The 15,354-nt window shown below is 38.5% G+C and overlaps 1 protein-coding gene across 3 annotated transcripts in view; it reads right to left on the minus strand.

Moving 5' to 3' along the window:
* Positions 1–15,354, minus strand: part of IQGAP1 (IQ motif containing GTPase activating protein 1) — a 53,287-nt gene that overhangs the window by 23,788 nt on the left and 14,145 nt on the right. For 2 of the 3 annotated variants that reach the window (XR_012582058.1, XM_074548964.1), the window contains exons 5-15: positions 13,672–13,748; positions 12,219–12,286; positions 11,327–11,440; positions 10,726–10,934; positions 10,004–10,094; positions 9,333–9,496; positions 8,234–8,318; positions 7,007–7,170; positions 6,475–6,635; positions 5,839–5,963; positions 2,519–2,682 (exon numbers count right to left, since the gene is read on the minus strand). Coding sequence is in view for 2 of the 3 variants with exons in the window: in XM_074548964.1 (XP_074405065.1) it covers positions 2,519–2,682; positions 5,839–5,963; positions 6,475–6,635; positions 7,007–7,170; positions 8,234–8,318; positions 9,333–9,496; positions 10,004–10,094; positions 10,726–10,934; positions 11,327–11,440; positions 12,219–12,286; positions 13,672–13,748 (1,422 nt within the window). In the remaining variant the exon portion in view is untranslated. The remainder of the gene's footprint in view (positions 1–2,518; positions 2,683–5,838; positions 5,964–6,474; positions 6,636–7,006; positions 7,171–8,233; positions 8,319–9,332; positions 9,497–10,003; positions 10,095–10,725; positions 10,935–11,326; positions 11,441–12,218; positions 12,287–13,671; positions 13,749–15,354) is intronic. The other variant, XM_005496003.4, reaches the window with a different exon arrangement.

The following is a 15,354-nucleotide window of genomic DNA, read 5'->3' on the forward strand; positions in this document are numbered from 1 at the left end:
TAAGTATTTCAGTCTTCCTAACTAACTCCAGCACAAGGATATAATGTGGATTTGTGACTGGCAGAGACTACTATGGCATTACCAAACTCAACACTTTCCCTGGACAAAAGAAATTCACAGGAAACAGAACAAACAAGAAATTCTATCAATAAGAATCACTCTAATAAGATGAGCAAACACAAGGCCAGGGACCTAGTGCCAGCTAGTCCTAAAGCCATACTAGCTAAGAGTATATGATTTTCCAGGAAGTTAGTCCTTCAACAGAAGGACTACAGAGAGCTGCTGATTCACATACATGTGCAGAAACTAATAAACCTTTTGGTAAGGTCACATCAGGCTGCTCATTTCCCTGCCCACAAAACTTCACAAACCTGTACAAACTGACAAAGCAAAAAGCATCGTATGTGTTGTGGATGGGTGTACACACACAGCAGTCAAAGCCATGTTTTAAATCTTTATTTTAACAGATGGCCTGTCAAGGAACAGTGATCACACAGTATCCTGTATTTTGGCTGGGAAATCTAGCCAAATGAGCTAATGTTACATGCAGAAATTTGAGAGGAGGAAAGGGACAAGTGTTTTGCAAGTCCCAAAATATACACAGAGAACAATGACCCAGCAGTTGCCAAGCATAAGCTTCTCTCCACCCACTGGTCCTTCCTGTAGGTAACTACCAAAAAAAATGCTAAGATGCAACTACCATCCCTCTGACAACTTTTCTCATACAAACAGAACATAGGAAACCTTTAGTTCTGGAAGGGAATAATAATCACAGTGCACAAAAGAACCACTATTTACAACATTCAAGGGCTTTAAGGCCAGACTTAAAATGAACATTTCCTTATGTGCTTTCCATATTTTAACCATTGTTTTGGCAGATCTGAAACTAACTGGCTAAATGATACTTCATTCAAGAGCTTAACATGACCTTCATAGACAGATTTCATCTGAAAGTCAAACAGTCCCACATGAGTACCAGCAACGGCAAAATTCCTGTCCAGGATGTGGGGGAGAATCATCACTGTAACTATACTGTACTATGTATCCACAGAAGTCAAAACCATGTTGTGGCTTCTCTACAGTTTTACTGCTGCAAGGCTTTCTGCAAGATACACACAGTGTAACATACTATGGAGTCTACTGTTTTTTCCCCTCTCACCTCTCTCATCAGAAACATGCATGATATAGCACTCCTCAATCAAGTAAGCAACTGAACCACATCTTCAGGTGAACATTAATCCTTCTCAGCCCCAAGGTATAGAAATCACTAGTTCATAACAGTTGACTTCAGATTGTGGTTATTTTCCCCACATAGTTACTGTATAATATGATCTTTCTATTTCTGGAATTATTCCCATGCTGCTGGGAGAAGCCCTTTATTTATCTTATGTCTAAATAAGGTAATTTCATACCAACCCAGAAGTTACCAGCACAGTCTGGCACAAGTTTAAGCACAGGATAAAAAGATTTCATTGTTTCATTCTGACTCAGCGAGAGGAAATGCTTCAGCACAAAATGAATCCTGAGGAACATTAATCCTGTCAAGACCCTTGGGAAATCAGAATAGCATAGTTTTCTATTGTCATCATACTGGTTTACCTTTAGTCAAAAACAAAATGTTCAACACAATCTAGACCTTAGCCTCTGTACAAAATTGTGCATTGCTACTTGAACAATGAGCTCCACAGCAGAAAAAAGAAAACAAAACACTCTCAAGTCACTGAAAGCAGACATCTGCTACTTCTCTGTAAATAGATACGGGGAAAAAAAACCAGTGTCCCCTCCCTACTACCCAAAAATCAATTGCATACACACACCTGCACTTGTCATCCTTTCTTATACCTTGATGAAAGGTGTAAGATGAAACTTGCTCTTCCTCTCTTCATCTTCACCTTTCAATTAGTGAAAACTGCAACTATGTACATGTAGGTAGAAGATCCTTGGCTAATAACAACTTCAGCTCAAAAAAGCCATAAGCAATGGAAGTGTCATCAGGTGAACAACAGCATATATATTTTGCTGGTAGCATGTATGTATGTTGTTGCACATCTTTTTTCTAATTTATCACTTTACAGATTTTTCCACTTCCAGAAACTTTCTTTTTTGCCATATATATAACTATACTTAAGAGTACATTTAACACAGAACATGAGAATAAAGTACTTAAGCTTGCAGAAAACTTGCAAGCAGAAGTTCAGTACTCCTGGAATGAACATGGTCTCCTCACAAAACCAGATAATGAATATTATGTTTTCCACAAAAAAGATACGTACCTCACTTGGGACCCGAGTTTAGCTATAGCAAGCCACCATGTGCTCTTAATATCCTTACACCCATCTCCACAGTTCACAGATTGACACTGCTAGCTGAAATCTCTTTCTGATTGTTAAGATCAGTTGAAGGTATGCAGAATGCCCACTTCTCCATTGCCAATTTTGATTCCAGACTTTCAAGACCAGTAACATTACAGCAACACTAATGCAAAGGTCTTTCAAAAGGTGCATTTAACTGCACTCACCTGCGCTTTCTCTCTCTTGGCTCGAAGTAGTGTATCTTGGTAATGCTGTGCTACCTTTGGGGCTACACCCTCCAATTTTGCTGCAGGAGTCTGTAAGGCTTGAAGAGTCTTCTTGGTGTCCCCTTCATCCAGAGCTTCATTAATAAGACCAATTGCCAAAATCCCTAGGGAGGAATGCAAAGGGGGAGGAGAAAGACAAAGTTCCATTCTTGGTTAACAATAATCACAAGCATTGCTTCAGAACAAAAGTGCAGTTAGTCCTTCCTAAATCAAGTAACAGCTCAGAACCACAGTATTTTTTCAACAGAAAACATTATGTACTAGCAAATAAACCAAAGCTATTTCTCCTCTCCAAAGTAGTTGTAATTCTTGAGCACTGCAATCAAAAAAATAAAGTTTCAAAGGAAAAAAAAAAAAACACCTCAGGGAGACCACATGCAGAGACAAAACTGAATCCTCAGACACCCAGCTCAGAGCTTCTAGAAAGCCCAAATGGCCAGAGTTCACAATATTCCAAGGTTATGGCTTGGAAAGAAATCTTCACATGAAACTAAGGCCCTGCATGGAATACCATTTAAAAATACAGTAACCTTGTATTTTAGAAAACTCTTTCATTATGGACATATGTAGTATCAGCTGTATTATCACAGAAGTGGATGCTATTCAAGTACAGTAAAATTTACTGTTCAGCAAAATAAAGACCTTACAGTTAGCTAAATGCAAACAGAATCTACATCTATAGCAACTGATCCTGAAAATCATGAAATAACTCAGGTTGAGATGAATCCCCGAGTTCATCAGATTCAATTCTCTACTTATGGTTTGGTTCAGTGCAGAACAAAGAACTCTTTTAGATAAAAGAAAGGAGATCAGTGTGGGAATCTCCAACTCTGCTTGTATTCAAAGATTGTGACTCTTCAACACAAGACTCACAAAACAGAAGTTGATTAAAAAAGTAGAACACCTTGGGGAAGAGTTTACATTTGGATAGAGTAGAGATCAAGGAAGGATATATGCTGAGGACATTGCAAGAACTGCACCATAAAACAATGGCATGGTTTCTATCAAAAAACAGATACGATAACTTAAGAAAGCACACATAAGAAAAAAATACACTCATACACACACACACATTTATATACAATCACAAAGCTTGAGGACCTTCTCTGACTAATTTAAGTTATTCATAGAGAGAAGATAAACGTATATAAGGGCATATACAAAGCAGACCAAAGAATTAGGAAATTTCCCAGGAGAACAATTTACGTCATTATAGGACTTTCTGCAGATTTTCTTACAGGACAAGGAGCGTTAAAAGAAACAGGATGTTGGGACTACACAGACTTTTAGAATTCCACTGTAACCTCTTACACAGAAAGGAAAAGATACTATAAAGATACTATAAAACTAGCACCGGTGTGCGCACCCGCAATGCGGCGCCCTGTTTGTGTGGTTTTAACAAATCTACTTAGGTGACCCAAATAGGAAACATAGTGTCTATTTGGAGATGCAGAAAACAAGTTAACCAAGACAGCAAGCTTTTAATTTAAAAGTTAACCCTCTCTAGAGTATAAGCTTTGCAAAGTGAAACACACCAAGTACAGAAACAAGGAGGGGCAGAAGACACCGGCTTGTCTCAGTGTACAACATAAACTTTATCATCACCTCCACACTTGTGACAAATCTCTCCCGCTTCATGATGCAAAGCTCCAAGCCTTGCTGAGATACTAAATATTATAAAATTATAAATATTACAAATATAGCTTCAAAGTTAGAGTCAAACTCAGGAGGTTCTCAGTACTGGTCATAAACAAAAATGAAGAACCCTTAATGAAAACAAGAAAAAAACCCACAAAATTAAACCATACGAAACATAACATCACAAGGGTCTAATGAAGAATAAGTTTGTTTAACTATACTATTTTCAAGGACTCCTCTATCTCCACTCTGGATTTTACGTCAACTAATACTGTCTTAGTGCAAGAAGAATTACTCCAGTTTTCTCTTCTGATAAAGTTTTCATAATTACACTCACACCCAGTCTTTTATCACTGTTACAAGACCATTATTAACATAAATACTACTGAGAAACAGAAAGTAAAAAACTTGAAGGGCTAGAAGCATAGAATTATATTAACACTCATTGACCATTTTCAGCTTGCAACAGTAATTTTTTTCCTTCATGAGTATATAATTTTCAGTATTCACACTTGCTGCATAGAGTGGTTTGGGCTGGAAGGGACATTAAAGATCACCTAGCTCCAAGGCCCCTTGCCAGGGGCAAGGCACAGCTTCCACTAGGCCAAGAAGACTACAGACCAGGCTGCTCCAAGTCTCGTTGAACCTCGCACTGTATATGTATGTATATACTACACCTCTCCCTTTCTCTTCAATATAGGACTACTGACCAATGCGTGTAAGTGAGTGCAATGCATTAGTGGTGATTCCTCGAGCACACCTTTTATATGAATGCAAAGAAACAGGCTTCCATGCTTCAGGTCAATAAGCCACCTAGGGAAACACTGAGCAGTGCGATTGTAGGGTGTAAGACACATGGTACAGTTGAAGGATTAACTTCAGAAGCATGGTCACTGTGAGAACTCAAGTATCATTGTCCCTGCACCCAGGGAGCAGGAGTATCACCAGTGATCTGTGTTAGACACTTGCAACTTCAGAGAGTTTTTGGACATCTTCTGATTACAGAGCTAAATTACTGGCAACTAAACCAGGGAATGAAATACTGGGAAGGTAAAAAGACCAATGCAGATTAAAAAAAAAACAAACAAAAAAAGAATAAAAGAAAGAAGAGGAAAACCTGAACAGGGAAAAAGTAGCCATCAAATAAAAGGATAAGACTTCAAGAAAAATCTCTTCTACTGAATGCAGCAAATTAGGAAGAAGGATGGAGCACTCCAAGACAAGGCTACAACTAATTGAGAGATTTTGGTAATACAGCCTAAAATTGGGCAACTGAAGCAAAATGAGAAGATTCTAGACTAATCCTAGACGCTGACAGCAGACAATGCATTTCCAACCCAAAAAGAGTAGAAATTTACACTGGAAGTATTAATAAACAGCTTTGAAATACTGACATCAATACCACAAACAACAGACTGCCTGATCTCTCCATCAACAAAAAGTCCTGCAATCATGACTTTCATATTACAGAACACCAAGTCTTGTTCACAACTAAGATCTTCCTAGATATCTAATGCATAACACAACTACAAGTCAATCAATAACTTTTTGGATTGACATCTAATTTTAGCACTCCTTATAAGCTACAATCAGTCTACCACGAACTGAACAGAAAAACCTACTTTCATGTTCTTCATGCACAACTTTATTCACATGATCAACACATGACTGGATATCATTCCATGTGATAAATTCATTTCCTTCTGCACTTCTTTCAGCTTTCAGCTTCACCAAATCATCAATGTATCTGTCAGAAAACAAAACCCAAATCCAGTAAACATGACATTGCAACAATCTGCTCAGGGAGCACACAACCCAGCACTGAGAACTGCACACTAAGTGGGAGAGGTAACATGAGAGTTGAAACTGAAAACGGGGAGAAAGAGAAATGCTTGTGTGTGTGAAGGATATCAGCACAAATGTGAAATAGGTTCAATCAGACAAAACTGCCAAACAGAAAAAAAGCACTGAAATGCTGAGTATGAGTCCAGGGCAAAGAAAATGGGTGAGCTGGCATAAGTACTAGTGACAACGTAATGGTATTACAGCATGATTTTAATGTGAAATCCACAAGACAGCACAGGAATCAGACCAATAAGAAACAGTATTCGCAAAAACAAGATTCAAGATATAGCAGAGATTAAATCCATACTGCAAGAAAGAATGTAGAAATCATGTAAAATTTAAGAGAAGGAACAGAAAATTCATGAAGCCACAGAGCACCATCAAGGATAGCTACAATTCCTTTAATTACTCACCTCTGTGAGTTCTCATCCTCAATGTTTGTAAGACCTGTGACAGGACTGCTCAGTTGTTTCCACACTGTGTTCATATCCCCTGAATCCAAAGCCCTGTTAATCAGGGCCACAGAAGACAGCATCTCTACAGCAACAGACAGTTCTGGATGGGTGAGGTGACCCTGCATACAAAGAGGATAACAAATTAATTCTATTCACTCTATACAAACTATTGCTGCACACAGAGATCAATGGAGTAGCTGTCAGAACAGACATGTAACAAGGCAAAGAGACATCCTTTAAGACAACAAAGTAGAAAGGTGAGTATCATAAACAAAGCTCGATCACTAAGTAAGAGACTGAGGTAAAATCTTACAAGGCCGATCAGATCAAGATCAAAGGATTAAACCACATCAGAACAGACTGAACACCAAAGCAGTTCTGGGAAGACTCCAAGACAGGTTTGTTCCAGAGAACGCATTTAGGAAGACAGACAAGGTGGACCCAGTGACCCATGCCAACTTTCAGAAATAACAGAGAAGGTGATACTTACTTCAGGGCTCTGTTGCTGTAAGGTGGCCAGCTCCCTTTGGTAAAGATCTGCAGCAAATGTATAAACCTCTGGTAACTGGGCCTCTGGATTCATCATTTCTGCCACAGTCTTCTCAGCATCACCCATTCGAATTGCTGAATTAATTTTGGCTACTGCTGCCAGTTCTAGAAATTCAAAGAGCATAAAAAAATGAGGAAGGCAGACAGCTGAGACTCCCATAATACTTACTAGCACTTTCATTTTACTCAAATACTTAACTAGAGAAAGAATAATACCCAAACTGCAGGGAAAGAGCCAAACTCTCAGATCCATACACCTCCTACACTAGTTAGCTAGTCTTCCATTACTGAAGACCATTAAAACACACAATGTTCATATTTAATACTAGTTCACCTTTTTGTCTGGTTATCAAGGGACTGTTTTACCATTTCACTATTCTGATAGTAAGAAGCCTCAATGCAAATTTTTGGATGGGTGAATCATACCGATTTTCTCTTCCTTTCTACCTCTATCCTGCTCAAGGCAGTAACACAGGCACTCCATATTGGGTACATGCTGGCTAACTTAAAACACCACAAGAAGGTAAACAAATGTGGACATCCATGCCTAACCAATAAGGCACTTCAAAGGCAGCTACCTACTTAATTCAGCATTTGCTATTTTCCTCTTGTATTCTAAATCCTCTCTCCTCCAACCTCTGTTACTCTCCTTTCTACCTATCACAAAGTAAATTGCTCCTGGACAGTAAGAGAGCTCGGTGCAGTCTCAGAAGCATCTATCAAAAACCAATCAGCAAATTATTGGCATTTTATTTGCTACCTGATATTTGGAAACAGTAATGGTTCTATAGCTCAATGTGAATGATCAGCAGATAAAACTATCTTTCACATCTCTTGGAGCAATCCAGATTTTCTTCACAGATCCACAGCATAAAAATTCATAAAAGTATTCTATAAAAAGAGGTTATTTAAGATGGATGCAAAAATTCAATGTTTCTTAATTCAAATTAATGTTTTAATGCCGTTATCTCCAGCCACATTGTAAGAGTCGGATAAAAGACACTGCAAATAATTAGGGCAACCAACTCTCTTTCATGTTCTTAGCAGCTGTAAAATACTTAAAGAACATTCACAATGACCATTCATAATAAACCGAAATACTGTGCTGCTTCATTTTCTTGATCACATCCACAGTGACTTTGCTACAGTAATTTCTGCTGATCCTTACTTTGCTGGTACTGCTGCGCTGCCCTGTTAGCAGCATCCACTCCCAACTGCAACTCTTCCTTCTGCAGAGGACCTGTAAGGCCAGCCTAAAGAAAAAACAGAAACTGTAAGGGTGAAACAATGTCAAGTTCATTTCAATTACCTCAACAAAAATACTCCACTTGAACTTAAACCAGAAAGAATATACGTATGGAAATATGAAATTGCTCACCAGATTCTAAGTTCAGGTGTTGAAAGATTGTATGTGTACAATCTGATCTTTTTTATATCAGAACTGCAGTCCCATGGACATAGCAATAAAAGGCAAGATTGCTTCCAAAGTGATAACATACTTAAGACAAAAGGCACAACTTTGAGGGAAAAGGCTCTCTGTACATGAGCTGGTTGCTGGAGTGAGTCTAGCAATTGTGCAGTTTGGCATTAAACAATCCATTAAGTAATGTTGTGTTTTACCTCTGAGCAACTATAGAGTTAGCAGAACATCAAAATGGAGAACATGCAGCATTGGCTTATACATACACGCTTCTTGGACTATTATGATATTACACAAATACAAATAGAAAATAAGTAGAAGGACTTTAATAACTTGGGTGGCATCACAGAATCACTGAAGCTGAAAAAGACCCTTAGGAGCACTGAGTCCAACCATACACCTAATACTGCCAAATCCACCACTAAACCATGTCCCTAAGCACCACGTCTTCAAGTGGTGTATGATAGTATTCTCCACAGTGAAAGCAGTTCAGGCTTATCTGATAGGTGTTTATAAAACACACGTATTCACATTATTTAGGCACTGACAATAGCAAAATGAGGGAGGACACACCTTAATTTTAATAGTTCTATACACACACAAGTTGGCAGTTTAAGGTTTGGTCTATTATATGTACACCTACATACAAAAATTGTACTGGCCTTTCACATGCAGAGATAAAGCCTAAATAATAGGCTTACTCAATGCTTTCATCTCTTAACACTGACTTTTTCTAGACAACACTAAACCGTAACGCAGGTATATACCAAGTGATTAGTACACAGTTGTATGGTGAAAGGCAGGGAAAAAAACCTCACAAATCAGGGTAATCTATACTTTTCCATACCTCCTGCTTCTGTTGTCTATCACTCAAGAACTGCTTGAAATACCAATCGCAATTTTCTCGTAGCAATTCTCGAAGTCCCAGGGCTGGTGTTGCCAAAGCTTCATACAGTGCTAACGCATCACCTCGTTCCAAAGCCAGGTCAATCTTTGATATGGCTGCATGTGCTAGCAACAGTAAAACAGAATCTTGAGAAAGTGCCATGGTTTACACAACCTACCACTCAGAAAGAAATACTCTTAGACCTGATAGACAACAAGTTGGGTATGTAATCCAAAAGGAACACTTCCAGAATCAATTATGAAGTCAATTATGAATTATTAGCCTGAAAAACAGGCTATTAAATGGCATACACTATTCAGAATGAAGAATTGAAGGGCTCAGCAACATGGACAATCCATTTCCAAAAGGAAGGGTTACAGAAGTCGTAGTGAATTAAGCTTACAACTATGTACTAATAATGACTAAAAAAAACAAAACAAAACCAAACCAAAACCAGCTAACAACAAGAAAACCACACAACTGAAGAAAACCAAAACACCCCACCACTAAAACAGCCCACAAAAACAAGGGAACTTCCTTGAAATTTTGTCAGCATTACAGAAAAAGAGGAGCACAGGTATCATTTTGAAGTATTCTTTTAATTAAGACTATTAGTATAACATTACACTTACTGTTCACTTTATTGATGTTTCCCTGAATCTCAGCTTGAGTCAGAAGTTCTTCATACACATCTCTCTCTCTATCTGAACTTTCTGAGGCAATCTGAAGATGAAATAAAAACTAATCAGGGTTTCTACAGCTTCCTTCTCCCTTACAGACCTTCTAACTGAAAAGGTCAGGAAGGGTAAATGTTGACCCATATAGAGCTGAGATAGGCCACACATACACTACCTCTACACATGCAAAAAGAAGCCCTAGACATAAACACATTTGGAGTAACTATAGTCAAACTCTGATACAGACAGCTTAGAACCACATCTTATTTCAATCTAATGGCTCTACTGAACACACAGTAGAGCTCCAGAACACAGAAAGCTGTACACAGAGTTAGGCATGTATTATACAGTATTCTAAAGCAACGTGGACCACTTCCAGCATCAGTCAGTTTTGCTCATCATTTCAATGTTAGAAAAACATATCTGTGAAAACAGAAGTATGCACTCCCAACAAAAAAACGTTGACAGGAATTCTGTATCTATGTGGCCCATGTTTCAGACAGCTAAACAGACTAATGCAGTTAACTCTTGCCTGTTTTCTGCAAAAAGATAGGTTACTGGGGAACGTAACAGAATGCCAGGAGGAGTAAATCCACCTAAGACCACATATACATGACCTTAACACACATTCAGCAAATTCCCCACAGTTTACATTGCAATACAACATAGCAACGCACACAAATGGTTTGAAAGAAGAACTGAGCTACCCTATTTTTAGCATTGTCCATCTTGTCTTGCTTTGCTCTGTAGAGTGTGGCTTGGTAAGTGGATTCCAGTTGATCATCCAGATTTATTAGCATAGCATTAGGGTTCTTCATTGCTGTAAGAGTGTCAGCTGGAACCTGACGGTCAATTGCTTCATTAATGGCAATGACAGCAGCATGCACTGAAAAACAAGCCACAGTCTGCCACTTAGTCCCAAACAAAATAGCACTGTTAAAAATCAAGAAATCCAGAATCCCTTATTTGAAAAGAGCAGAAAAATCATCTGAAAATTAACTGGAAAGCAAAAGAATTATCAAAGTATATCTAATTTCATCATGGTTTTGTGTTTTGAAAAAAATAGCAGCCTAACTCCTAATTACAATATTTTAAGTAGTCAAATCATCATGCTCCAGAAAAAAGAAAAATACTCAAGGGAAAGAATAAAAACATCTTCGCAGTTTTCGAAAAGGCCTATCAGAAAGACTGTACTAGCCTTAAAACTTGCAGCATTAAAACCAACACTTAAATGATCAGCTGATTTGAAAATTCAAACAAAATGCCATTTTTCCTTACATGCAGCTTCATCCACAGAAAGTTCATTTGCAAGAATTCCTCCAATCTTGCTGAAGGCAGGCATCTGAATGCCATACTTCTCCAGTTCAAGCCTCATATTACTGATTTCCTCCTCTGAAACATGTTAAATTAGTGTTACAGGGCATTATCATTAACAATCCATTAGCACTGTTGTACTAACTGCTGCTAAAAAAAAAAAAATAGGACAGCTACAACAGATGACAATTATTATTTAAATAATACTTTGAATGTAACTCAGTAAGTGAAACAAAATAAATGAAAATGCTAAGACATTTTGCACACTCTCCTAAAATCTACATTTCTCCCAGAAACTCGTAAGGGAGTATTCCATAGCTTTTCTTATTAGAAAACAATGCAAGAACTCTCATGAGGAGCTGGAAACCGACTCCATTCTGAGGTACCTCAACTGTGGTTGCCAACAGGTCAGGAAACACACAGGCAGTGTGTTTTCTTTTTCCCCACAAACAGGCTACACTGAGAGAAGCGAATGCAGTGCGTAAACACATGCGGTTGCTAAATATCATACAATTCTAAAAGACAGATGCTAAATATCATACAACTCTAAAAGATGGATGCAAGGCTTAAGCATCTTACCACAGAGACAAAAGCGTTCAGACATTGTTATTTGTGAAATAAATGTTTACAGTACAATAAATGAACCAATGACTGTCTAACTGCCTGTCTTGGAAGCTGGCAAATTAAGTTCTTTTTCTTAAATTACTGAAACTCCTCACAGCCATTAATTTATGATTTTATTTACATTAAGAATATCACAGCAACAATCCTTTAATTGACTTAAACAAGCGTTCAATAACTGATCTAGAAGGATATGAGATGAAGGCAGCATACGTAAGTGCTGGGGTTTTTTTACCTGTAAAGTCTACCTTGCCATACAAATCCTGAATCTGAGGGGCAAGACCCAGTTTAAAAAGGTACAGGCTAGAAAATAAAAGAAGCAAATAATTAGAACTAGGCATTTTTCCTTGTGGTTCTAGCAATGATACAGTTTTAGGAGATACAGATTCAAGGAGAGGTAAGCCAATATAATAGCTCATAATCACCAAGACAGTGAGCTGACTCTTCTCTTCCCCCCTTAGTGGAATGTAACTATGCCCACCACTATGAAGTCTTCAAAGAATAACAGAATGGTTGAGGCTAGAAGGGCACTCTCAAGTTTGTCTTGTTGAAGCTCCCTTTTCAAACCAGGTCACATAGGATCAAGTTCCCCAGGATCATTTCAGACGGCTTTTGAGGATCAAAAGAGTGGAGACTTCACATTTCAGAGCAACCTGTGCCACTCTTCGGTCAATCTCACAGATAAATGAAGCAGAATTTCACAGATAAATTTGCTGATGTTAAGAGGGACTCTCCTGTGGTTCAGACTATGCCATTTGCCTCTTATCACATCATGGGTCATCACTGAGAAGAGCCTGGCTTCTCCTTTGCATCCTCCCTTCAGATAGCTGCACACATTGTTGAGATTCCCATGGCACTATATGTTATATAAGCTGAATAGTCCCAACTGTCTCAGCCTGTCCTGATAGGAGAGATCCTCTAGTCCATTAAGCATCTTAGTGACCTTTCCTTAAGCTCTCTCCAGCTGGTTTGTGTCTCTCTAATGCTGGAGAGCCCAGAACTGGACACAGGACTGCAGGTGTGGCATCTCTAATAGTGAAGTATTCACTAGGCTGATTTGGCTCACTAAAATAGGGTTAATGTATTCACCTGCGGCCTGATGAGAAATGGAATCGCTACAAAGGAGGGATGATCCCATACAGCTGCAGAAACATGGGTCTGGGAAAGAAAACCAACTCCTACTTTCTGCCTGTCATGCTAGCTCAACACAGATCACAGAATCACAGAAAGGCGTGGCTTGGAAGGGATCTTAAAGATCATCTACTTTCAACTCATCCCCCTGCCACAGGGAGGGACACCTTCCACTATCCCAGGCTGTTAAAGTCCAACCTGGACTTGAACACTTCCAGGGATGGGACAGCCAAAGCTTCTCTGAGTAATCTGTGCCAGTGCCTTACTATCTTCTTGGTTAAACGATGCCTAGCTCTGCCTCAGACAGCAGAGAGGGTGGGAACCAGAATGAAAAGGTAGTAATATCAACATACTTGACTGGCTTTTTTCCTTTAGAATCTGATTTGGCCCCTGCCATAGGCAAAATATTGGCTTAATTGATCTTTGCTGACCTGATGAGATTGTTCTGCTAGAAGACTTGCCGTCATCCAGCCTTCAGTTCAGCTGTCTGTCCTGTCACGTTTCAGCTTTGCAGAAAGATTTCAGAAGCAATCAAATTTCTGTCTAGTATTCCTTACCTGAGTGCATGAATACAATAGATACAGCGTGGCATGTTCTTGCGATCATAGATATCTGTTGTTTCTGGGTAGAATATCTAGAGATAAAACAAAGGTAGCTGTCTGAATTATATTCAATCTATATAGCCAAATCACATCAGCTCAATTCTTCCACATTACACTAGAGAAACAGCTCATGGAACACAACTCTTCAAGCTTCTCTGCCCTGGACCGGTGTTTCTCCTAATGAAGTGTCAATGCTTCCTTTTGTTTCCAATGCACAAATCAGAGCTGTCCTTTTCCTGCCTAGTTCTACATATGTGAATGGGCAGAACCTTTCTTTTGTGCGTACACCAAGATACTGACTGGGTCATGAGGTATTAGCAAGGACCTCAGTGAAAGTCAAAGGATGAAAAAAGACTTACAGGAGAAGAGAGAAAACACAATTTTGTTTGGATTAAATGTGGTTGAGAAACAAGAGGAGAGACAGTTTCAAAGGGAAACTGGAAACCCAGACCAGCACAGAGGTGCTCTGCATACTATATTTTCAGTTAGCTGGACCCAAAAGCTTTCAAACACAAAGCCTTCCAAGTTTAACAAATGACATTTCAACTATTTCAGAAGTCCTGATTTATTGGAACATAATAAAGTATGTTATTTTCCAGATATTTGAAGGTTCCTGGCTGTTGCCTATGAGAACAAAATAGCACTGCTCTTTCTGTAAAGGCAAGAGCAACTGAATGACCCTTAACTCCACAGCATCAGTTCGCTGGCTGTTCTGCATGGTAAAATACTTAAAGCACCAGTATCTCATGTAAATGTACTGAACCCCAACTTAGTTTCCTCAACATCTTCTCACACATTTACTTCCACCCAAAGCCTAATGCATCTGAAAAATCTTACCTCATACCTGGCACTTGATGCCTCTCCGTCTAAATCCCTCATTTCTTTTCACCTAACTACCCTAACAGCATATTCCAGTATTTTCTAATACCAAATGTGTTTCTGTAAGATCATCATAGATCCCAGGAAAGCTCAACTAGTAAATCACAAGTTATTTAAAAATCTTTGCCAAAACAAAAGTGTTCAATTTGCAAGTACATATGCAAAGAAAACATGCATCAACTTAAACTACACAATGCCAGTTTTGATGAGACTATGCATAACATGGCCACAAATAAACTTGACTATCAGCCCAATGCTACCACAGTTCCATACACTGTCAGGCAACTGTGTTTATTAGCTCTGAAAAGTTTATCTGGCCATTTCTCTAGTCAAGTCAATCATTTATACTTGATTAAGCCATATCAGGAACATTTTCAACTTGACGTGAAAATTTAACAGGAAAGACTAAAGAAACAGAGAACATAGTATTTTCTGTTGTGCTGCTACGTTTAGCATTGACTTCTAAAAAAACTTTCACAATCAAACTGTCGCTGCTCAAAACAAGGCAAGAACGACATATTGCAGATATTATGCAAGATAAGTAATATCAGGGATATGGTACACAGGGATAAATTATTTTGCTCCTAGTCATTCTCACACATGTAGCAGAATAAAATCTTTCAGCAAGTTCTAGGAGAGAGTTTCTATAGGGACACAAATCTAGAAATTTAAGAATTAACTAATGTAAGTGTACTGATTCTTTTTGTAACAGTAAATGTTTCCACAGAACGCAAAGCTTTTCTGAGATTATTTATTTAT

This window comes from Zonotrichia albicollis, chromosome 11, assembly GCF_047830755.1.
Source record: "Zonotrichia albicollis isolate bZonAlb1 chromosome 11, bZonAlb1.hap1, whole genome shotgun sequence".
NCBI classification, from domain to species: Eukaryota; Metazoa; Chordata; class Aves; order Passeriformes; family Passerellidae; genus Zonotrichia; species Zonotrichia albicollis.